The 26,434-nt window shown below is 40.5% G+C and overlaps 1 protein-coding gene across 9 annotated transcripts in view; it reads right to left on the bottom strand.

Annotated features, from left to right (window-relative positions):
- The window catches only part of serpinh2 (serine (or cysteine) peptidase inhibitor, clade H, member 2), a 44,785-nt gene extending 18,811 nt beyond the window's left edge, over positions 1-25,974 (bottom strand). For 2 of the 9 annotated variants that reach the window (XM_077227592.1, XM_077227583.1), the window contains exons 1-2: positions 6,429-6,878; positions 4,356-4,981 (exon numbers count right to left, since the gene is read on the bottom strand). In XM_077227592.1, coding sequence (XP_077083707.1) covers positions 4,356-4,974 — 619 coding nt within the window. In that variant the 5' untranslated portion in view covers positions 4,975-4,981; positions 6,429-6,878. The other 7 variants (XM_077227584.1, XM_077227589.1, XM_077227590.1 and 4 more) reach the window with 7 other exon arrangements.
- Positions 25,975-26,434: the final 460 nt, after the last annotated feature.

Here is a 26,434-nt window from a genome sequence, read left to right on the forward strand (position 1 = left end):
GGTGCGACAACTGACTGCTTTTAAATTATAAATCCAAACTATGAATTCAATTTTCATAATCTCATTCACAGGGCCCAATCTATTGTCTGATCTAATTTGTATATTTCATCGGCTGAATTAATGAACTTCCACCGACTCCCACTTCTTGCTTAAGAATGGGAAAAAAATACATAATTAAGTCAAAACATAAAACAAAAGAAATTAATTAGATTGCTTATCAACCTAAAATCAATCCAAACTTTATTTCCTGTTGCGTTTGGTAGTAGAGAGAACCTCTCCTCCCACCGCTCCGTTCCCATCGCTCTGTGTTTAAAATAGGATCAAAGCACCTGCCAGTATTACTCAGACAAAGAAATCGATGAGTAGAACAAGACTACGGCATGTGGATGAGACAATGCACACAAAAAAAAAAAAGAGAGAGACATATCTCCAGTGAAGTAGAACAGCATATAGCAACGGCATGTTAAAAACTCATTTTAAGCCCTTCAAGCATATTTAACGTCTTTTCTTGGAACTGACAAGAAACTTAAGTATTGTTGAACTGTCTCTGATTTGACTAAACATGGCACTGCATGCACTGCACAACTTTTGTGTGAATACAATATTACTACTATTACTGCTCAATAATAATAAGACAAGAAAACTACCATCTCTAGAGTGTGTCAAAAAAATTCCTTTCAGTTTTAAATGTCTGAACATGGGTTCAAGGTTAAAAATACTAAATCAGAGCCTTGGTTTAGTGGTTAACATGCACGCTCTTACACATTGAACCACAGTGCTCATACAGATTTAAACCTAGCTCAAGCGGTAGAGAATGGTGCTAGCAACACCAAGGTCATGGGTTCGAATCCCATGAATAATGCATGAACTGATTAGTTGCTTTGGATAAAGTGTCAGCCAAATGCATGTGAATATAAAATATAATGTATTAGATGCAATACCGTCTAAAAGGACAAAAAAAATACAGAAGACATGTTCTGTGCATTTTATGGAAATTTTCCCAATTGCACGTTTTTGAATAACCATGTTTATTTCAGACATGACAAAGAATATGCCATTCACATAATTAAACATGCAATGCAAAATGAATGCATGTCAATTGTTTTGCATAATATTGTATTTTCAGGATCAACGGGTATAGTTATTGCTATGGTATGGTATTGTTTTGCATATTTTTGCTTTTTTTTTACTCCCAAAGTGACGGTAACAATTGACTTGCAAATAAAATTAACATTTGTTTTTCAGTTTTGGGTGAACTATCCCTGGCAATAGCCACTCACTGTAGGGCAGGAGATGCAGACGATCATTTCTACATTATTTAAGATGACACAACACCTCTCCTGGGAAGAGTAATAGGCTCTTCCTGATATACTGGAGATTGTGTGTCATCAACTCTAAACATGGGAACTACTGTCCCATTTGTGAAAGAATCATTCTTTTGAACCGATGCTTTGTCGATTGTCCAGACCGATTCACAAAGCATTTGTAAACCATTTGATTGTAGTTTGGGAACTGTAAGAAACTCACTGTAAAACAAATGTTCAACAAAATGAATCAGACTTCCCAGCGTGAACACAAACAGGTGTGTATATAGTACACAAATAAATACAAACACATACGTTGTAAACACATGCTCCTCACAGGTGCATCTGCTACACCAACATAAATCACTATAATCACACACACGTATGTTTTGCACACCCCCTAAAGTGTGATACCTTATCCTCCAAGCTAATTTTCACCTTCAGCATCAGTCGTGCAACTGCTTATACTCCATTTATCAAGCAAAAGCACAATCTGTACAAGCTAATTCTCCAGCACGCAAGCGAGCGGAAGCCCAGCGGTGCTGTGACTACTCCGTCTGATCCTGTTTGGCTCAAATATCAGTTCTTGCCCTTGTTTTTTTGTGGGTTTTTTTTAAGAAAAACATTGATATCTGCGAGTGTAAAAGTGTTTTAACTCCCCAGTGACCCTGGAATTGGTAGAGAACTCGAATTGTACAAAAAAATGTTAACCGGTCACATTCTTAAAACAGTTAATGGTTGCCTGCAATTATTTGAGTTGCACTATGAGTTGCAACTCATACTAGTGAGGATTTCAATTAATCCCAATAACTCTATTGAATCAGTTCACCAAAAAGATTTGTACACTGATTTGTATTTTTTTGGGATGTCTTTGTAATCTTTATACAACAGTTGAAAAAATGTAGAGCACCAGAGGTTTTCCTGAATAAATCAGTGTTAAAGGGATAGTTCACCCAAAAATGTAAATTCCGTCATTAATTACTAACCCTCATGTCATCCAAACCCGTAAGACTTTCGTTCATCTTCAGAACACAAATGAAGATCTTTTTAATAAAATCTGAGTCATTTCTGTACGCTCCATTGACTCAAACGTGATGCGTAATACGAGAATGAACCTCATTGGTTCTTGCGGAAGATCAAATGTGATGCGTAACACAAGAATGAACCTCATTGGTTCTTGCGGAAGCTCAAATGTGATGCGTAACACGAGAATGAACCTCATTGGTTCTTGCTGAAGATCAAATGTGATGCGTAACACTAGAATGAACCTCATTGGTTCTTGCTGAAGCTCAAACGTGATGCGTAACACGAGAATTAACCTCATTGTTTCTTGCTGAAGCTCAAACGTGATGCGTAACACGAGAATGAACCTCATTGGTTCTTGCTGAAGATCAAATGTGATGCGTAACACGAGAATGAACCTCATTGGTTCTTGCTGAAGATCAAATGTGATGCGTAACACGAGAATGAACCTCATTGGTTCTTGCTGAAGCTCAAACGTGATGCGTAACACGAAGATTAACCACAATGGTTCTCGCACGTCAAGAACATGAATAAGCTCGAGCTTCCGTTTACCACAACTGATGTGTGAGTTGATGAATATTTATATGTGAATAAAAGCCGAAATTTAATCTGTTCAGCGTTTAGAACGATCATGTCTCTAGAGAAAATTTGGACTAAACCGCTTAAGTCATATGGATTAGTTTTACTATCTCTTTATGAACTTTTTGAAGCGTCAAAGTGGTAGTTGCGTAGCTATCAATGGAGAGACATAAAGCTCTTAGATTTCATTAAAAAGATTTTAATCTGTGTTCTGAAGATGAACGAAAGTCTTACGGGTTTGGATGACATTAGGGTGAGTAATTAATGACAGAATTTAAATTTTTGGGTGAACTATCCCTTTAAATGATTCAATGAAACACTTATAAAAACAGTGGCTGCGTCCGAAATCGTCCATCATATGCACACTTCAGAATCTCACCGGAAGTAGTAGGTCATTCTAGTACTTTTTGTCTTTGTGAATTCTGACATACTACTTTTGTCACATACTGGTTTTTTTTTTACCTACTATATAGTAAGAAAACATTTGTGGGAATGTTTCCCAATGAGGGCTCCGCAATAAAGCCTGCCACATCTGAAGCCGCCATACTCACACCTCATCCAGTACAATCCTGCACTATTCAGTACACAACGAACACTACAAACTACAAATACTAACAAACTACAGGACAGAACAACAACTACTATGCAAGTCAACACTATGTGTCCTTTTCTCGCACCGCGACTCCATACCTCCTTTACTGGCATTTGTGGGCCCGAGCGGTGGTTTATCAAGTTCCCCTCCCTTTTGAGGGCTGGAACGTAACAAATGGGGGCTCGTCCAGGATCTTGGTGCCCCGTTGCTCGGACCACTTAATGCTTGGTGATTGAGGTGTGGTGTTGAGGTGTGAGAAAGGCCAAATAGTGTTGACTTGCATAGCTCCTGGAAAGCCGCTCTGCCAATCAGATTACAGACCCATACTATTAACAAACTATTATTCATTTATATTTACAATATGCATATCTACAAATTTTTCATGTCTTCAATTAATCCAAAAACACTGATTAGTTCACAAACAAAGCATCGCTAAGAACTCAAATGATAAAAAATAGTAGTATTCACTTCCCACAGGCCATTTAAGTAGAGCCAGGTTTTCCAGTGCATCAGGCAAGATGAGGCCATGAATTTTGCAATGCAGTCTGGCCACTGTCCAAACACATAATGGACCATAAAGCTTCAAGATTAGACAACTATCCAGATCCTCTAAGTACAGTAGACAAGCCGCACCTTCAGTAAAACTATGTCTAATGCCTGTTCCTAAAGCATGCTATTCACAGAAGCTTTTTAGTCCTTCATCATCATATGCCATGTCCTGTGATATGTCATTCGCATTCAGTGATGAAAATAACTTTCCTTATCCTCTTTGACTCAATGTTATATTAGAATAGAATTGTGCTCTACCATTATATTAAGCCAGCTAAACTGGTTTCCAACTTATTCTTTCTTCTCACCTTTAAAGCGCAGTGCATTGGCTAGGATCATGGCTCCAGGTTTTGTCTCGAGCACTTGTTCCAGAGCTGCTGTCTCTTCCCCATCCATCCCATTTTTAGCCCAGGACTGGAGCATCTCCATGTCGGTCTCTTTCTGTGCATCCTCCAGGGCCACATGCTGCAACCCAAAGTGGGTCTGGAGCTTCTCCAGAAAGCTCTTCTCCAGTTCTGGGGCTTGATTGGAAAACAGTGCGGAGGAACTGTGCAATGCGTAGCTGGTTCCATTAGCTTCACGCACAGATTTCAGCACCCTGGTCAAAGCTTCTCCAACCACTTTCTCATTTTTGGTGATCCTCAGGAGATCATGAAACTGGGCTACTGTGGATCCATTAGCTCCACCTCCTAGAGCCAGCAGAGAGTTGGCCAACAGAAGCGGGGAGATGATGGTGTTGGTCTTGGAAGCGTCGATGCGGATCGACCTGTACAGCTGCAGTCCCAGGCTCCAGGTGGGGTGATGTAAGCTGGAGATTTCTGGCTGAGGCGAGCCTTGAACTTTGGGTTCCTGTGGAGTAGATGACCAGACACTCTGTAGAGCCAATAGTAGTAGAGACAGGAGAGGAACAGGAAACATGGGCAGCATTGCAGGTCTGGAGAGAAAGCGAAAGAGAAGAAAATATAAGAATATTATTCTACAAATGTTCAGTATCTTAGGGGCTGTGGTGAGCAGGACGAGGCCGAGGGCCGTGACAGAGCGGCACCTGCGCGACGACAGTGGAGATAGAGAGAGGTCAGGCCTGGACCGGTTTTGTTATATGTGACAGCAGTCGTCCTTGAGGGGCTGCTGTCTTTTAATTTTATTTTGTATTTCTTTTATTTTTGATATTAAAGTTTGTTGAATGTTTGCCGGTTCCCGCCTCCTCCTTCCCTTAACATCTAACATTGTTACAGGGGCCATTCACACAGATTGCATTTTCCATTCCACGGTGCATTTTCCATTGTTTTTCAATGTAAATACGCTAGACAGACGTATTTGACCGTTGCGCTCGCAACTTTTGCAGCGTCTCGTGCATAACATTGTGCTCAAGTTATAAGAAATTCAACTTTTACAAGACCTGAGTTTTTTCCCCCTATCCAAGGCCCAAAAACAAATACGCATGCTGTATGAAGGGCCTCTTAGGCTCAACATGAAATTCAAACTGATCTCATTTAGGCTACTTCATTAGAACATGTTGTATTGTGCATAATTCATTGGTGCATATAATTCAAAAGAATAAAAGTGTCTGTCTCCTTGCTTCACCTCTGAGATTTCTTTTGATTATAATGATTTTGTTAAAAACACTTTACCCCCTCCCCCCCACCACTTCATTCTGGTATAACGCCCACTTTTCAGTCTAATCAATTTTCTACGACAATATCAAGTCCAGTCAAAAAATTAAAAAAAATCTCTCTCTCTCTCTCATTTCACAAATCCAAGATTATATTGTCCTGAATCACAAGCATGGATTATGGTCCTGTGAGGCCACGGGGTACCTGTTTTTTGGAGACCCCCCAAAATTCATTGATTTTAATTATACGATTGGCAAACATTCAAACAGTGTTTGACTATCTATATCCATTTAAATTTGCAATGCCTTGCTTCTGGATGATTCAGAAACCTCAGCTCAAGGCCATAATCCAACCCATAGAACAACAATATCCTAAAGGAAAAATAAAATAATTCTCAGTTGCCTAAAAATATAATGTGGTTAACATAACTTACTCCAAAATACCATAGTGACCACAGTACAATAAAAAATAAATTAATATACGTTCTGAATGTGATTCCGTTTAAATGTATAGTTTTGCAGTAGTAGCAACTGCTAAACGTGGTTTCTGTGGTGATTTTATACGAATGTCCCTGTTATCCCGACGTCCAATGTGTTTTCCAGACAGTTGCATTGCTGACAGAGCATTAAATAGTAACCAGACAGTCCTCACGACCCATACATCTCTAAAATCAACGTTAAAATCCTCTTAAAACCATGAAACAAACAGAGTCCTCCGGAAATTTCGCTTTATATCCGAGAGATCACAGAAAAGACCAAATAAACAAACCAGTTAAATAACAGCAGACGTCGGAGGATATTATACAGGCGGAAGAGTAGATGTTGATTTTTGCGCTTGCTGTGCGAGAGCAGCTGTTCTTTCTGCTCGGAGAACTGAGGGGGCAAAAACACAAAGTGAAAAAGTTCCTTGTTTGCTTGTACAGTTAATTAATTAAAGCGTCCTTCTTTCCTCCGGCTTTTTCTGCGGGTTTGCGCTGATAGGAACTGACAGGGCAGGTTCAGACGTGACAGAGGAGGGTCTTTTCACAGTTTGCTCACTTTTCTACTATCCTCTCTCGACTCAATCCGGGTATTTTTCAGCTTTCCAGAAATCGTACATTCCTTTTCTAGCCGATACCTAAATAAGGTATTCTTGTTTACCGAGACAGTTTTGTCTATCAGTGTTAGGCTACACAACATAGAAAGCGCCAGAACGCATTATTTGTGTGTGTGTGTGTGTGTGTTTTGACCTTCAAAATGGACAAAAAGCTGTTTTTACGCAACTGGTTGGTTCCCTCAGCTGTACAGTCTCGAGGAAAGCACGCAGTTACAAAAGTGACCGAAAGGGGGCGCGCGCGGACTACTCTGCCCCGGCCCAACATAAGGTCGACTTGTCCTATAATGGTGTGTCATGTATCCACCCGCGAAAGCATTAAACACACTCCTCTTCCTTCTGATTTACATTTCGAGCTGCCAGTTTTTGGATTTCAGCTGTGACATTTTCCAACATCCTCAGAGGAAGCTTCGTTTAAAAAAAAACAAAAAAAAACAGCTGAGGTAAAGTTCAAGATTAGTCAAGTGAACTGCAAATTGATCAATGAGCAGATAGCACAAGCAGGCAGAATCAATTGATGTTTAGATACTCAGAGGCGGTGGAAATGGAGGATCAGGCCTGGGGACAGACTCTCAGATCACGGCAAACACGCCACAACACTAAACAGCCTGCTGGGACATGACAGTACATAGACTTTGCCAATTACTCCTCTAATCCACATCACACTCAGAAAGTCGTCTACGCTAGCGAATACACAACCGCACTCTCAGTGCTTCTATGTGACTGTCACACACACCGTAGCTTGCACTCATATGTTGTGATGGCTAATTAGACATACATGCTGTACATATGCTATTTGAATCTAAAGCTGTCAGAGGCCTCATAGTGCATTCACCCCCGACGTGCACATGCTGATGGAATACGCCCCTCCTTCACACACACGCGCACTAGTGGTAATGATGACTAATGTGTGACTGGTCATGGCTGCTTGCTTTATGTGGAGGATAGGTGTAACTGGATACGTCTTAAGCATCTCTGTGGGAGCTGCTGCCTTAAGGACACTGGCAGAACATCACGGTCATCGGAGCCTGTAATTAGTTGCTCTCTCATACTGGTCTACAATCACCCTCTCCCTGTTTTCAAATCAAAACCTTAGCGGTTATAAGAGCCGCAGTTAAACAGATCAGGTTATCACAGTCAGGCGAGACCATAATGAGCAGGTTTCACAGATACAGCGGCTCAGGTGATCCATCTACCGCGGATGCTTCGCACATAAACGAGTCCCCGGGGAAACTTCCCAGATCCCTGTACACCTTGTGGGAGATTTGCATCTTCCCGGGGTGTCACCTTTCACCGGTGCCACACCTTTGCTACTCTTATATCCAGCCTTTGACCTCCTAGACGCACCTTCACACCCTTAAAGTTCATTTCACCCTATGTAGTAATGCGTGGCTTTCCGTTGATTTTTTCAATGCATCGCAGGATCTTATTTCACGTTAGCAGGTCATCCACATACACACATTTTCTACATTAGCCTCGAAGTAGGTTTGTGGGTTAAATGTTTGGCCTCGGGGCATGACTACACTGGATTAGAACATCTAAAAGCAAATGTATAGCTTGTTTATGAAGATCTCATATTCTGAGGCATGATACAGAAATGAAAACGTTCACTTGTGGAGTGACCTGAACATCACAGAAAGTTTTGTCTTAAACAAGGGATGGATGGACCAATAAGGAGATTTTGGCAAATACAATAAGCCAATAATTATTTTCATGTTATGGCCAATAACCAATAAATGGCTGAGAGTATAGAACTGTAATTTTCATCTAAGTGTAAAAAAAAAAAAAACATTTTTAAGAAAGATTTGTACTTTTAAAAATAAATCATTACAAACTAAAATCAAAGCAACAATTACATTTAGGGATCAGAACTTTATAATCTACAGTATGAGAAAAGAATATTCATTTTGAGATTTTGATTACATCTAACAGTTATTTAATTAGTAGGGTTTTCAAGATTTACTTTTGATGGCAAAGGTATTATAAATGTAAAACTAGAGGAAATGAGCATACACAAATATCAAATACTGGCTAATATTCTTTAATATTATATATTATAAAAAATACTCTAATTTTGGCAGATAATTGATAAGTTACCCATATTGTGCCGATATCTATATCACCCTAGCATTGTAGCAGTGAGTTTTCCACCGGCAAGCACCTCTAACACTTTCTTCAGAATGTGTAAAAATCTAGTTTACCTTATTATAGGCCTCCCTAAAGGGCACAAATTTGCTTCAAATATGTTGGACCTCTTTATAGTGCCAGAGACAATATACAGAAATAACTGACGTTTACCATTCAGCTTAATTGATTTTCCTCATGGATGCTGTCTTGTAAAACATGCAGAGTCCCAAATTCACAGTTCATCTTCTCTTCCAGCCTCTTCTGGACACCTTTAAGGCAGAGTATTGGTGTCCATCCAGTCTCATAACCCGCAAAACGCTCTGCCAGCGACAGGAGACGAGAGGCAGGGTGAATGACATTTACGGTACAATAGGCCTCTGATTTACTTTCCGTACGAGCCTGTAGACAGTACAGCTCTCTCACACACACACACACACACACACACACACACACACACACACACACACACAGACACAGACACAGACACAGACACAGACACAGACACAGACACAGACACAGACACACACACACACACACACACACACACACACACACACAGACACACACACACACACACACACACACACACACACACACACACACACACACACACACACACACACACACACACACACACACACACACACACACACACAGACACACACACACACACACCTTTACTGCAGAGTCTTTTATATGTTGGAGCCATTTCAGGACAAACAGTGGGGTTGGGCTCCGCCAGTTCATCATCATCATCATCCCTGACCCGTGGGCCCCGCCGGTCCCGTTTCACGCTTAGTCTCCCATATATGCTGGTTTCAGAGCAGTCGCTCTTACATGCATTCAAATTCCCCTCATAATGAGAGCTTCTGGAATACAGCTTTGAGATCAGCGTTAAAAGAGAAGATCTGTCAACACCCCGTTGTGCTAGTTTGGATCCGAGTGCGTTGAGTGACGGACCGATGGCGTGTTTCCCAGTGCTTTTAATCCATGATGACTCTATGGGTCTGACCCGTAGCAGCAAGTAGGCCTGAAAAGAACATAAACACATGTATTTCTCCCTTTCTTTCTCACTCTCTCTCATTCATACAAATACTCACCCAAGGGTGTATAGTCTACAGGAGCGGAGGTCTGGATAGCTAAAAGAGCACAAACACACACAGACGCAGTTGGGGGGAAAACATGTTCACAATTGTCAGAAATCACAGCGCCATCTGTTCTCTGTCTCAGATGTTTCCAGGCAGAGGCTCGAGGATTTTCCTGCGAGACGAAGCAAACCGGGCGGCCGACCCTCAGGGCGATCCCGAGTCAAGAACAAGGGTGTCGGGTGAAGGGAGCAGATGACAGAGGTGGTGGTTTTCTGTAACGCCGTCTGGTTAAATCACACATAGGCAGAGAAATATAAATAATTCATGCCTGACATATGAAATTATTATTTTATTTTTTTTAAACTGAAACGGTTCAACATTTAAACAAAATATGTATAAAAAGGTGCATATATTTTCATCATATTTAATGCACACATTTTCAACAAGGTTTTTCCATAATGTTATGCAAGCATAAGTCGGAAAATCAAAAACTGCGAAAAAATTTTCCAGCACAATTATGCACAACGCTATACTATAGTAGAAGTTTGTTTCTGCCACAGAAAAAAAAGGTAATGATTTTTTTTATCTCACAATTTCATCTTTTTTCTCGTAATTGTTATTTACATTTCACAATTCTGACTTTAAATTCGCAATACTTTTTTTCTTACAATTGCGAGTTTATACCTCCAAATTCTGACTTTATATGATGTAGAGACCTCAGAAACCCATGTACCTATCAAACATGCATGTGGGTTTATAGGGTTAAGGGCCATTGTGCAGCGATTTAGAGAAACAAAGTGACCTGAAATCATTCATTTTTAACGAGAGATGGGAAAGATTGGTGAGGGCAAAGCTGAACACAATTCAACTTTATGCAAATGACCAGTGATGTGATGCAGCCTATGGGAGTGCAGATAGTGATCCATCACCGGATACAGTTACCATATACAAAATGGTATACATACAAATAAACAACAAAACCATAGCGTATATATATTATTTATCCATACCCGCGTGATGATTAGCGATAATATTCTGAATGTTCCGATCCAATCTGACTTCTGACCTGTAATGCTGCCTGAATCATAATCATACACTGTTTGTTCATTGGCCAGAGGAGAACTGACATCACGGTTTTCTTCACAGTGGCTATATATATATATATAAATGAACTAAATAATTTTTTTAAAACACAAAAAAAATTCACTGAACTTACTTGACCTGGACTGTGACGCTATTTTCTTCTGGAAACAAACTTTGTTGCATTATTTTCCTGTTATCTCTGTAAAGCTGCTTTGAAACAATCTGTATTGTAAAAAGCGCTATATAAATAAAGGTGACTTGACTATGGACAAGTTTACTAATTTAGCACATTTCCACATCGATCCAAAACTGTATGACTTGCTCTCTTCTTCTGAACACAAAAGACGATATTTTGAAGAATGTTGCTAACTAAACAGTTTCAATTCCCATGCACTTTACACTGTATAAACAAAAAATACAATGGAAGTCAGTGCGAACCGAAATTCTTTAGTTCTAAAAATATCTTCTATTGTGTTCAGCAGAGGAATTAAATGCATACCGGTTTTGATTGAGTCAATAATGACAGATTTTTCATTTTTGGTAGGGACTGTTTCTGTAATATCAAACGAGTAATTGACTCATTTTGAAGATCCAGTAGTCCTTCAAATTAGGTTCATGTTCCATATGTTCACATTATCTTAAAAAATGACAAATTCTAGAAAAATGTAACAACAAAAAAAGTTAATACAGTAAAATGAAAAATAACTTCTCAACCATTAGTCACGTAGATGTTTAAGTGTGCTGAATAAATTCCTGGACAAATTACATCAGGCCTATTAGCATTGACCTTTGACCTTTACTCTGACCAGCGCATAATGAGATAGCAAAACATCCACTATGTGCACACTTACGAATCTTGGCAGATGCACTTCGTCATCCATCAAGCGTTTCATTAATACTACACACAACCTTCACATACTGCTTTTTCATAGAGGAGCATGTGTATGGGGACGCACAGCTATTAGCATATGTAACGGTCCTACTCGACCTGCTCCATGCGGGATGCGAACCAGGGTCTCCGGCGTGGGAGGCGGGTGTGCTAATAAGGATGCTAAAGACCGCAGCCTCTTGAGGCCTGGGAAGTGAGGTTTTTCACACACAACTCTTACTGGCCTACCTGCGTTACACTCACCCCTAGGCTGTGTTGGCACAGACCTCCTCAGGGGCAGGGGCTGAAGGACCGAAAAGGGCAAAAAAAAAAGAATTCCTTGTTTTTTTTTTCTTTTTATCCTTGGCATTCTATGAAAAGATGTTGATACAATTAGAATGCATAACACATCAAACGAAAATAGCGAAATTATTATAATATTAGTAAACATTATTTAGAACACAACTTTTATGAATTTTGAAGCGTATAAACAACCCCACGGTTGCATGACTTCAACGTCACCATCACTAAGCTTCCGACTCCCTTCAGGGTACGTTTACATGACAACGATGTACTAAAAACAAGTTTTTGCACAAAAGGCACAAGGATTTGCGAAAAGGACTAAAAACTCTCTATATGCATAGCAGGCCAGTAGTTGGCGATGTCACTTTGTGAAGAAACACTACACGCCTATAGACTGAACACGTAATACAAACTTTGAAATCAAAGATATAAATTCCTTACAATTTAGAGTTGGACATGGACTTAAGATTTCATTTCACTAGATGTATTTCCCCAAGCTAATAACACTTGGATAAAAACGAGTGACATTGTCAGACTTACAATGCGGCTGAAATCGAGTTATACTTTTATTTTAGTTAAGCATAACTCGCTTGCTGCAACTTTTACAGTAGCATGGTAGGATAAATTTTACTTTTCCATATTAGCTTAACGTTCCCCGCTGCTCCTGTAGTTTGAAGACTCGCGGTGAACTACTGCTGCACATAGCGCTGCAGAGGAAACTCCCCCTACCGCTTCATCTCCGCAAAAAAAAATTGTATTGTAAAAATTATTATTGTAAGTGACAATAGTATATAAGTGTATTGTTATTTATTATACTATTTATAATAATAATTATTATTATTATTTACAATTATCATAGAGGGCACAATAGATTTTGAGACAAAAGCCCACTGTCCCCCCCCACCCCCTGTGCACGCCAGTGCCCCTAGGGGCGGGGCAAAATATCGGTAGGGCGATATGTCGTTGTCCTTCTCCGTGTGACGCGAGAATAATTGATGCCCAAATCACGTTTAAGTCCAAAGTCTGGACCCTCTTCAGCTTCTATACCATTGATGGGACAAACAAAATTCGACAAAGAGTACGCGATATACAGGAACTGCCTGCTAAAAATAAAGTCCTGGGGTAATACCACAAACATGCAACGCCATCACCCTGATCTCACTGAAAATGTTTAATTTACTTAAAATGTTCGATTTCATTTACGGACTGAAAAACTTGCTGTGCTGTTTTCTAACAGTTTGGACTTAAAGAGAGAAAACTTGCACTTAACCTTTTCACTGGCGTTTTGTTTTCATAGTTAGACAGATATCGTGATGTATCATTATAGGATTGTCTAGCAATATATTGTTTATCGCAGAATTGCTGTATCATGATATTATCGGTATCGTGAGCCATGTATCGTATTATATCGTGAGGTGATTCCCACTCCCACTCACCCCCCTAAACCTCACTCCCATCCGGGTCACGGCACCAAATGTAACCAGTCCTACTTGACCTGCTCCTAGCGGGATTCAAACCCGGGTCTCTGGCGTGTGAGGCATACGCGATAACAAGGTAACGCGCTAAAGACCTCAGCCAACATGGGCACACAGAAACAAGCTGCGAAGTCTCTGAACAGTCTGAGCTAACTCAGACATGATCACATACACATGCTGGTTTAAACAGGCACACCTTCCCAGACAGATGGACAGACACGCACACAGACTTTCTTCAGTTCTCACACTTTCTTGAACACACATGGTGATTTGCTCAAACAGATACACTCAGATACTGTTTTCCTCTCTCTCTCTTTCTCTCTCTCTCTCTCTCTCTCTCACTCTATCAACAGAAGCGAGGTTAACTGGAGCAGTTAATTGCTCAGAGTGAGTCAGCGATGAGTGGAGTGTTTGGAAGTGGCACACACTCCTGTGCTGACAGCTGTCTTTATATAAACTGAACACTGCTCAACCCAGAGCGGCTTTCCGTCCCAAAAAACTCGACCGGCACGGTTCTGCAACGCGTCTAAGATCAGCGGGGAACGGAACAGACGCCGGAGCGCCTCCCCCTCGCTCTTTCTCTCCTTCCCCCCTGCATCCATTCTTCACATTGTCCTGCTGTGTTTCCATCTCTCTCTCTCTCTCTCTCTTTCTCCTCCTCCCTGCTCGGCTTCTGCCAGGAGCCCAGCTGGCACTGTCATGTCTGATAGCCTGGAACAGACTGGGCGTGCGGGGAGGGGGGATGATTTGACGACGCTGAAACGGCTACAGCACAATGCATTATGCATTACAGGAGTGTGCATGCATGTTTCCGTGATGCGATAGGAGCAAGTTCGCTTTTGGCTCAAAGAGGCGAATAAGTACAACCAACATGGTCGTTCTGAAAAGCGTATGGTGATTTGGTGCTCAGGAAACATTTCTTATTATTATCAATCTTGAAAACAATTGTGAAACACTATTCAAAAGTTTTTGGCTCAGTAAGATCTTTTTATTAAGAAACTAATACTTTTATTCTGCAAGGATGCATTCAACTGATCATAAGTGACAGTAAAGACTTGTATAATGTTACAAAAGATTTCTATTTCGAATAGAAGCTGTTCATTGAACTTTCTGTTCATCAAAGAATCCTGAAAATGATGCATCAGTTTCCACTAAAAAAATGAAGCAGCAAAAACTGTTTTCAACTTTGAGGGATAATCAATAATGAAGAATCATTATTAATAATTGGGCACCAATAATAAGTGCGTGCGTGCATGGGTGTGTGTGTGTGTGTGTGTTCCTAGTAAACCATACCCCCACAAAGATGGCAATATCTGAAATCCTTGTTCTTGTGGGGAAATGTTTTGGTCCCTATGAGGAAAACAGTTTATACTGTAAATCATAATAAGTGATGTTTTTGAAAAAGTAAACATGCAGAAAGTTTTCTGTGAAGTTTAGGGTTAGGGGATAAAATATACAGTTTGTACAGTATAAAAATCAATATGTCTATGGATGTGCATGTTTTAAGTCCCCATTAAACACAAAAACCCATTTTGTGTGTGTATGTGTGTGGGTGTGATAGGAGCATGTTCGTTTTTGGCTCAAAGAGTTCAATAAGTACAACCAACATGGGTGTCGTGAACAGCGAGGGTGAAAAAGTGAAAGATGCATAATGCGGCAATTAGCCCAGTGGTGTTTTGCGAGCGGCACAAAGGAAGTATTCTGAATTTTCAGCATAATGCATCCAGCATACACAACTACACAACACTCACACACGTACACACCTCCGGGGGCCGGCTTGGCGAGGAATTGTGCTGTTTTAGTCTGTAGTGAGGTGACTGATGGCTCATGCCCGCAGGCGCGGAGAGACAGTCATTTCTGGGCCTCGCACATTTCAGCCATCACTCAGGGATTAAAATGGAGAGATGAGAGAAAAAGTGCTCGATGCTTTCACCCCTTCACACGGCCCTAAAAATACCAGGCCTGCGGCTTGGGAAAGGAGAAGAGTACGAGAGACAAAAGAAAGGAGCAGAAGAAAAGATATGAGCCTTCGAGGGTCTGGAGAAAATCAACAGGTGATGTCATTTATCCAAATAATGACTTCAGCTACCGTGGAGATGAGACTGTAAGTGCGTTTTGGGGGCATTAGGCAGAACCTCATAAAACAAGAGCGAAAAGAGAGAGAGCAAGGAAAACAAGGCTGCTTTTCCAGCATGTCCTCTTCCAGCTGTGCTGAGTAATCAGCCACGGCTAATGCTGTAGAGTTCATTACGTTTCTTGTTCCACATCCACCACAACTAAACCCCGACATTAAACCATTAACGGTGGCAAAGGTCATCCACTGTGTACATTAGCCCCAGTCACACGGGAGTTCGATTTTTCACTGGATATGGGCGGCTTTAAGGGACGACCCGTGGCTTGGACTCAAGTGAAAGATGGTGTGGAAGCAGAGGTTAGTCATATAAAGTTTTGGCCTTAAGGCAGGTTAGCTATGGAGACTCGATCTGTGTCGCCTAATTAGTAAAGGGAGCTGACAGGACTGAGTGCGGTGAGGTAATATAAGAATATAGTGCATTCAACAGCTCATCTTCCCTAATTTCCCCTTAGGGATCATTCATTCATCCATCCATCTTTGCTTGGTCCACCATACATTTTTATGTGGTTCTAATGATTGTTAGTGCTAGTCTATTTATATTATATAAGGTATATATTTATATTATATGATAAATATAATTTATGCATTTATTCAGTAATTTGTATGTTATACAAATATGTATACATACACATATTGTTTGTTTTTGTTTTGCTTTGTGCAATGCTTTGGCATTACCATTACCTAAGTATGTCATGCCAATAAAGCAATATGAATTAAAATTAATAGACAGATAGACAGAGAGAGACAGGCAGAGAGATAGATAGACGGGCAGACAGACCTACAATAGACAGACAGAGAGAGATAGACAGACAAACAAATAGTGATCGACAGACAGACAGACAGAAAGTGATAGACACAGACAGACAGGCAAAGAGAGATAGACAGATAGATAGACACCTTCAGGCAGAGAGAGAGAAAGATAGACAGATAGTTAGACAGGCAGGAACAGAGAGAAAGATAGACAGATAGGCAGAGATAGACACAGGCAGACAGACTGACACGTTGAAACTTTCTTTTTTAATTGAAGAGAAAACTTGGAAAATATTGGTTTGCCATCAACAAATCTGCACCTGTGATAAGCCAGTGATATAGTGCTGTGGGTCTGGAGATACTGTACACATCAAAATTAATATTTTTTACAAGGAGCACTATCCATTTCTGGTTCGAACGTGCAACAAACATGCAGTGACCATTCATATATATATGATATCCTAGATTTAAGATAAGCGTCTCAAATCCACAGCAAAGGGAAATCTCCAGCCTTTGCCATCATTACAGAATGACTTGCTGAAGCTTTAAACCACATTAGAGACCGTACAGATCACACCAGTGTGCCAGTCACAGGAAACCCACCCAGAACAATGAGCGAGGGCACGTTCCTCTTTCTCCGTCATTTCCAGCAGTTCGCTTTCATTTAGCAGCATTACAGTGGGCCGAACGCTTTCGAAAAGGATCTTGGTCCGGGTCTGTAGGAGAGGCAAGAGGCGGAAATGATTTACAAGGCTCTGGTTAGGCTAATTAGGAGTCTGATTAAAGATTTTAATTAGAGGAAACCAGCCCTCTCCAATTTGGAGTGGGCTGAACAGGCAGGGATGAATAGTGGATGAGGATGAGTGGAGAAAGGGAAAGAGGAGGTCACAGAGATTGGGCATGATGGCGTATGAGAGGGAAAAGGGCATTACAGGTACTGGGATGATGAACAGAGCAGAAACAGAAGAGGATGGAGGAATAATGGAGAGAAGGGTGGAACTAAAAAAGGATAAATGGAGAATTAGATGGATTTGAGGACAGCAGAGATGAATGGAATGGGGAAAATGAAAAGGGGGATGGATGAATGGACGATAGATGGAGAGATAATGAGGGGCTGTTGGACGCTAAGAGGGTCATTTTAGCAAAACTCCAAGAGAATGGACCTTTGTCCCACAAATATAAAATAAAACATGTTCTCCTGAGAGAGAGTAAGAAAGATAGAGAGAGACTGAACATGACAAGCCATCACCTCTCTTCACCCAGAAAACCTCAATGTGTCAATAAAGGTCTGAAAGGGTCTCAAATCCTCTTACAGCCCATTTGTCCCGTCCCATCTGCCATGGTTGGACACACAGGTAGTGCAAGCCAAACATCACCGAATTTTTTGTGCCTCAAATTGACATGTCCGACTGGTCAAATAAGCAAACCGTGTTAGACATACAGTACCTTTCAAAAAAAAATTTTTTAAAGGGACATTGTGTAGGAATTTCTCTCATCTAGAGGTGAAATTGTATTTTGCATTCAAACGAATTGTGCTCTCCAGCGCCTCGCTTTTTCAAATGCGTGTTGCATCTACGGTAGCTGTTATGTACCAAAAAGCTATGACAGGATGTCTTCTAATAGCACTTCGTCGAGTTTTCCTTCGGGTGAACAGGTTTGTTATTTCAAACAAACTGCAACTTGACACAACGAACAAACGAATGTTACAGTATGAATAATTGACTGTGAAAAACACGGGGCCGTGACAAGCGCCTCTCACTGCTCGGCTCCTCCGTTTCTGCTGCTTTCAGTTACGTGACGCTGGCTCTGAACGAAAACGCGTTGTGGAAACGCGTTGGCCTATAGTACTTTTTGACCCTCTCTGCTATTATAGTTTTTCAAGATGGCGGAAGGACATGGAAGCCTCCGTGGACCTACCCGTCACATGTATATAAAGATAATAAATTCTTCGTGTACGAGGATAAGTCAGATAATTGGCAGAGGTATTTGTACACCATTGAGGACATATTTATGAATAAAAATATTGATTTTAGATAATAAAATACCTAAAAAACTACACATTGTCCCTTTAAAGAAATAATACTTATATTCGGCAAGGATGCATCAAAATTTACAATAAAGCCATTTATAATGTTACAAAAGATTCATATTTCAAATAAAAGCTGTTCTTTTAAGCTTTCTATTCATAAAAGATTCCTGGAAAAAATCAGTTTTTACAAATATTAAGCAGCACAGCAGTTTTCAACATTGATGATAATAAGAAATGTTTCTTGAACACCAAATCAGCATATTAGAATGATTTCTGAAGGATAATGTGGAGGAAAAAAAATCAGGTTTGCCATCAGATGAAAAAATTACATTGCAATAATATTTCACAATATTACCGTTTAGCGTATTTTTGATCAATAAATGCAGCCTAAGATATAAGAGACTTCTTTCAAAAAAATAAAAATAAACCCAAACATTTGAACAGTGTGTACATGTAAATCAGAAGAGAAAAGAACTGATTCAAAAGAGTCATTCATTCCCGGAATTAACATTTCTTGTCCTGACAGAGAATACTGTACTGTACTGTAATGGCCAACATATGTCTTTAATATATAAATATTGTGAAGATTTTTTTTGTATGGCCATTTTACTAGCCCACTACTTAATAAAATAGCTTCGCTACTAAAAAACTATGATTTAAAAAAATAGTGATGCTATATCATCCATTTTTTTATGGGCTTCTATATAGAATGGTTCTTGTCTCAGTTTTAAAGACCCCTTTATGCCAAAAAAAAGTTCTAAATAGAAATGACTTAAATAATGGCATAACACGTTCCTGTTTGCGTTTGCTCGCAAAACCTTTGCGTCTTGCAAAAACTTTGGAGTTCCCCTGAGAAACATCTTGCAAGCGAATGCAAAGTTTCTCTGGGGAACGCAAAACATTTGCAAGAGAATGTAAAAGCATTGACATAATTTTTCCTCACATTTCATTTTTTCCCCCATCACTGTAAACAGATTTTTAAATGCAAGCATCTTGTCTGTTATTACAATCATAAATCTATAATGTGCCAATCTTTGTTTCAAAACATGTCTCGATCTTGTTCCATTGTTTCCTTTATGACCCTGTTTTTTTCACGTTCTCCCTCCCCATGTGACCTGCACTCATCCACTCTTGCCCTCTCCTCTCATTTCTAAATGTCTCTCATCTCTCATCCAGGTCCTCTCGTCTCTCTGCCACTCCTCTCATCTTTTTCTCTTTCACCTCAATTTTCATCTACTGCATGATTAATTAGCAACTGTGTTCACTATCGCCTCAATTATTCTTAGAGGAAAGGGAACAGTCTTTTTTTCCCCACTCGAAGAGACAGAGTTTTGTTCCGGGAGGGAAAAAACTATATCGTATGATCTCGATTAAGTGAATAAGTGCTGCCATTACGCGAAACTCTATTCCCGTGTGCATTTGCACAGATGACCTTAAAAGCTTTTCAAAATGGATGAACACAAAAAAAAAACATTACAAATGACTCAACAGTGCATAGAAATATATATCTATACTTACATCCAGCTCGCTCTATGTGTGAAACACAAATGCAAAGCGTAATAGAGAAATAAGTGTTTAAGTGACACAGTGAATGAGGACATTAATGTGTGCCTTAAAATCAATCCCATAATGCACTTCCACATCACATCACAAAAAAATAAATAGCTCCATTTATGACAATCAATCTGTGATTTTCAAAATGAAATCCATGGAGTAAATTAAACATGCAGAGGTAATTGAAAGGCAGAACGGACAGCAAATGGCGGCAGAGGTAGTGGCGCTAATTTAGAGGTACGACAGAATGGAGAACGAGAGACAACGGTGGAGGACAGAGGAAGGAACAAGAACAATGATGGTGTGATTACAGAGAAACACGCGTGTGATTGAAAGCTGAGTTTCGTACCCACGCGCCACCGTCTTCGCCAGTTAATGTTTTTTTCGGCCTCCCCATTTGACGGAAATTTCCATACAGCTTACCTGATGCGCCATTATTAAAAAACATTTACCCTAAACCTTAATGAGAACGGCAAACAGAGGACAGAGCTGCAGAAACACAACAATAAATAACAAAGACAATGCACCGGCACGCACACACAAACCGAACGGTGTGCTCCGCCAACCTGGAAGGTGATCATAATGACTCTAAATGCATTGAGGCGGCATTGTGTCTGGTTCTGCTGGGGTTTGGTCATTTGCATCAGAATGGATCTCCTGTGTTAATTGTTTACCCCAGGCTAATTACGCTGTGCCTGTCATTACTGACGGCGGGTGAGGCTTTGGGCCACCACACACACACACACACTGATTCCATTATGCATATTTATATTGCGATACATACACCAGTACAAATACAAATCATTTCGACATTCGTACGCACATGTGGAAAATAAGTAGAGATTTGTTTTAATAAGACGTTTATGAGAGCCGGTGGAAATGAGTTTGCGCGCTCAGTTCAGGAGTCATCGTATCTGATGTATCTTAATGAGAATGCCATTCCTCAGGTTGAAAGAGTGTGTGTGTGTGAGAGGCCAGAGACTGATAGACCGATAGAATCTCAATGAGGTGAGACATTAAGAAGCAGCGTTATCGCTTTGATCGAGATGGAAGTGAACACCGTGTGTCTGGGATTTGTGCGCGTGCCTGTTCGCCAAGACTACCAACAGATATCACTCTGTATGACAGACTGGAGTTCTTGTATCGCGCGCACATGGCAGCCCTGAGCGCTCTCGTCTTAATGAATGCAGACATCAATGCGGGTGGCATTCGAATGTTAATGCGCACAGGTGAGGGTAGCGTTGGTTCGCCCGCGGGCCTTCGGATCCGCTACGGATACGCAAATCGGGATGGACTAAACTGTTGTTGATCTCTGCCAACTGATGGGACGTTTATGAGAGCGGACAACACTTTAGCATGACAGGAGTGAGGCGAGTGAGGCGACGATAAGTGTGGAATGTGTGCGCATAAAACTTTATGTCTGGCCCCCTACCTCCATATGTTTGTCCAGACTGTTAAAGTCAAGGGTTAGAGAGGTCACGACCTTGCCAGCATCACGGGGAGCCGAGGGTGAAATGAGGCAGAGGCTGGCGTGAGCGAGCGTCAGCGCGAGTATAAGTGAGTGGATCCCATCTGTCTCCCTCAAATGGCATGTCATACCACACATACACATGCACGTGCCGGAGTTTCGCTCGTTTGTCTTGGGCCGAGGAGGAAAAAGTGGGCGTACTTGGTCTTTCACCTCAATCAGCTCGCAGTGATGTCGCCCTCGTGGCCAGATGGGGTGCTATCATTATTCGTGACCCTCCCACTAAGGCTGATGGACAGCCCCACGCAGCCAGTCCCAGCCTACTTTGTGTTTGACGGACAGGTGATGAAGGTAGGAGACAGGATCACGACCCGTCCACCTGAGTCTCTGAGCCCCAGACTCAATAGCAACAACACTATTAATCAAAGGAAATGTGCGAAGACAACGTTCATTTAGCATTTCTACAGCATAACAGTCAGGTTTTAGAAACCATCTGGATTAATACAAGACCATACGAGACCAACAAACAACATAATTAACTTGAGAGCGAGAGCACAAAAGCCATCATACATCTTTAGGTTCATCAGGCGTTGAAGTAACAGCTCAAAATGCAAGGAATAAAGTTACCGTTTTTGTAATGAAAAAAAAAAAACCTCAGTACAACTGGCTATAGAAAAGTAAAGACCTGAAAATAAATATATAAGATAGATAGATAAACAGACGTAAAACAAAAACCAATGATCACCTTGTTGTTTTGAGGTAAAGAGTTTTGCCATTAATGACAAAATCTTGTTTCACAGGGGGGAAAAACACATACGCTTTGGAGTATGAAGAAAATATCTGCAGAAGGTGATGAACACTCTTTCATTAATCAAACCACAGATGGATCAGATGAAATTGTTTTCTGATTAAAGCCTTTATGAGATCTGGAATCATTTTAATGATGTACTGAAATGCAATAGGACTTGTGCCAGTTGACTAGTTGATTAGTTCTGCCAATAATGCTTTTGGGCTGTGTTGAGCAAGGAGGTTTGTGATATACCTGGAGAAAGCTACACTGTAACTAACTAACATACAGTTAATGGGACCACAACATATTTTGAGTTGTAAATGCCATATGATGTAACTAATTAATTAGGACAATTTTGTTTGTCTCAATTACAGTAGACCTACAGATAACATGATATTTGTGGATTTAAAGCAATATATTAGTGCTTATTCATCTAAATAGCTGGATGTCTGGATGTTCATTAAAAGTATACCACTGCGAAGGCATTTCAAACTTCTTTTTACTCCTAAACGAAGAACGAAAAAGATCCTCGCTGTGAGTATATCACAAAATGAATCTTTGCTAACTCAGTTTCTCTAAAATCCCTTCCAATTTCTTTTTCATTCTTAAATTTGATCTTTTCTACATATTATGTATGAAGTATGCAACTTCATTAAAACAATCCTCCATAACCTTAGACCTATTGCTTGTCACATATTCTCGAACCAGCATATCACAAAGGGCATTCTGGTTGGAGCGAGCTTACCTGCATATATGATCACTTGGTCATGCTCACCAGCCAAACCTTGACTAGTTGTTGACTAGTCTTGGATTGAATCACATAAAGGAGGAAAAGTAATTTCTCCACAAAATGCTTCCCGGAGTGCAATTTGTGCGTAAAGAACATCAAAACGAGTAAAATACATGGAGAACTTCTAATAATCTTATAATATGAATTTTCTTTCAAACTGCTCCAAGACCTCCTAAATTAATGTGGGCTAAATTGAAGGCCTTAATTGTTTTTTCCACCAAATGTTTAGATTAGGAGTGTCCAAAGTCGGTCCTGAAGAGTTTACCTACAGTACAAGTTGCCTCAACACAGATTGCTAGTAGTTTCTAGTAACACAGACTATCGCAGCAAACCTTTTTGTAGTTGAACTCTGAAGGACAGTAATTGGGCAACCCTGGTTTAGTGAACAACTGAAAGCAATTGCATGATTACTTATTTCTACTAGTTAACTACTTCTCTGGGGTGTGTTTCCGGCGTAACTCACTGCTTAACTACCATAGTACGATGCATCGTTGAAGATATTAAGTAGCTAGTCACAAATGTTTCCCGAAACCGCATTGTCGCAAATTGGTCGTTCGACAACACTGGTTAATGATGTCACGAACGTGGTGGAGTTATAACTACTTTTAATTAATCTATTTGAGATTGAATAAATGCTAGATATTTTGCTATAAATTACAGACATGGCATCTGAGGACTAATTCTCCTCTTTCTCAGTTATTTTTTCTTTATGTCCAGATTCAAGCTAGGCTTGTTCTTAAAGGTGCTCTAAGCGATGTCACGCGTTTTTTAGGTCAAAACATTTTTTGTCACATACAGCAAACATCTCCTCACTATCCGCTAGCTGCCTGTCCCCTGAACACACTGTAAAAAACGCGGTCTCTGCAGACACCCCAGGCTCCACAAACAAAAAAACAAAACAAAAAAAACTGGGCTAACCCACACCACGAAACATAACAAACTATGCCAGACAATAACCGACAAGAAAGGTTTGGGGGGTTAGTGCGTGGATGAGGAGGAGGGAGGGTCTAGCTAGCCTCCGTTTTGTTTCACAATACTTCGAACATCAACAAGAAATGACACCACCCAACATCGCTTAGAGCGCCTTTAAGTATTAAAGCACGTAGGCTAATCTCTTGACTAACTAAAATACATAAATGACATTTGTATGTATTCTAAACCAAAGATACAGATTGTACTGAATGTCAGCTTGCTTATTCTGCTCTAAATAAGAATTTATTGAGTCCATATGTCATGCAAACAAGACTCTATTCTTCTAACCACAGGTCGAGTGCTGTCGTTCCAACCACACAACTTTGCAGTGTCGTTTGCGAACGTTAGAACTATGGTTTTTGGAAACACAGACTCGTTGAACTACGCTGATAACGACGGAACTTGCGAACATAGCTGGCTAACGATGCTTTTTGGGAAACGCATCCCTGGATGACTGGTACAAATTAGTAATCATTAAAGCAATTGCTTTCACGTGGGGTGTCCAATCCTGCTCCTGGAGGGCCACTGTCCTGAAGACTTCAGCTCCAACCCCATTTAAACACACCTGAACCCGCTGATCAAGGAGTTACTAGACATACTAGAAACTTCCAGGCAGGAGTTTTGAGGCAAGTAGGAGCTAAACTCTGCAGGACAGCGGCCCTCCAGGACCGAGTTTGGACTAAATGTTTGGTGGCAGAAACAATTAAGGCCTTCAATGTAGCCCATCTCTTTGGTTGCAGAAGTGATTTTAGTTGCTTTGACACTCTTTTTCTTTCTCTCTCACTTAAGCCAGTCTCAACTCATCTCTCCCGTCTCCCCACTTGTTCGTTTCCATCTCTTGATGTTTCTCCGTGCTGCCCCCTGAGTCACTGTGATCCTCGGCAAACCTCGCCGTTATTGAATTGGTTTACAGGGAGAGGTTCTAGGTAATGTATCAGCCCTTATCCGAGGAGCCAAAGGGAACAAATATTGACATGTAATTCTCTTTTTTCACCCCTCCTGTATCTCTTTCCCCCTTCTCTTTCTCTGTCTTTTTACTTCTAATGTAGCCAGAGGAAGGGGACCTGTGTCGCTGCGGATGAAAATGGATCTAAATGAAATATTTTCTGCCTTTTTTTTTCTCCCCCTCGCTCTCATCCACACGCTTGTTCTCCCTCTCTTTTCCTTTCCCTCATATAAAGAGTCTTTTCTCCTCTTTGAGAACGCTGTACCCTTTCCACCAAGGCAAATAACCATTAGCGAGAGCAGAAAGAGAGAAAGGAAGAGCAGGAGTGAGTTGGGGGTGGGCAGGGGGTTGAATGAAATGAAAATAAGAGGTCATTTGTTTCATTTGGATTCTTTTTTTACCCTCCATCTAGGGCCTGTGTTTATCTTTGCTCAGGCAGAGGATGGCTGGTGAGGGGGAAGCTGGAGCAAAGAGGTGTTTTAACGGCCGTAATTTGGGGCCGGTAATATACAGACACAATGGCTTTTCTCCTCCTGCACAAACTTTTCTCATTACGTTTCCTTATTTATCTTCCTGAGGCTGAGCGAGAAAGAAAAAGAATTTATTTAAACATAATTTCCTCTTGGAAAGCTGTCATGTTGAATGAGATATGCCTGAAGAGCGCTCTTTACTCGGTCCATTTGTCAATTCTTTCCATTATACCGTCACCATATGATGAGATGCTACTATAAGCGTGGTCGTCAGGGACATCACGTACCTGTTACTTCTAAGGGGACACCGGTGGCAGTCCTGGCTCACTTTCCGGAGGACCTATGAAATCGCCCAATGAGCGCAGTTTCTTTCCTGTATTGAAGTAATTAGACAATTTGAATATCACATAAAAAATAAAAAATAGCCAACAGGAATTTTTTTTTCAAAACTTTTGGTCTGTTTTCCTGCAAGAGAACAATTTGACATTTTAAATGCATGTATCTGCAAAAATCAATTGTGTCAATGTTGAGTACATACACCAAAAAAGTCTCTTATGCTCACACCAATTTATTTGCATTTGTTTGAGCAAAAATAAGTAATATTCAAAAGAAATAAAACAAATTAAAATAACTGTTTTCAATTTTAATATATTTTAAAATGTAATTTATTCCTGTGATCAAAGCTGAATTTCAGCATCATTACTCCAGTCTTCAGTGTCACATGATCCTTCAGAAATCAGATTTGTTGCTCAAGAAACATTTCTTTCTTTGATGAATAGAGAGTTCAAATCAGCAGCATTTATTTTGAAAAATTTTTTGTTACAATGTAAAAGTC

The sequence above is a fragment of the Siphateles boraxobius genome, unplaced genomic scaffold (genome assembly GCF_051911475.1).
Source record: "Siphateles boraxobius isolate OS27281-9 unplaced genomic scaffold, OSU_SipBor_1 130, whole genome shotgun sequence".
Taxonomy (NCBI): domain Eukaryota; kingdom Metazoa; phylum Chordata; class Actinopteri; order Cypriniformes; family Leuciscidae; genus Siphateles; species Siphateles boraxobius.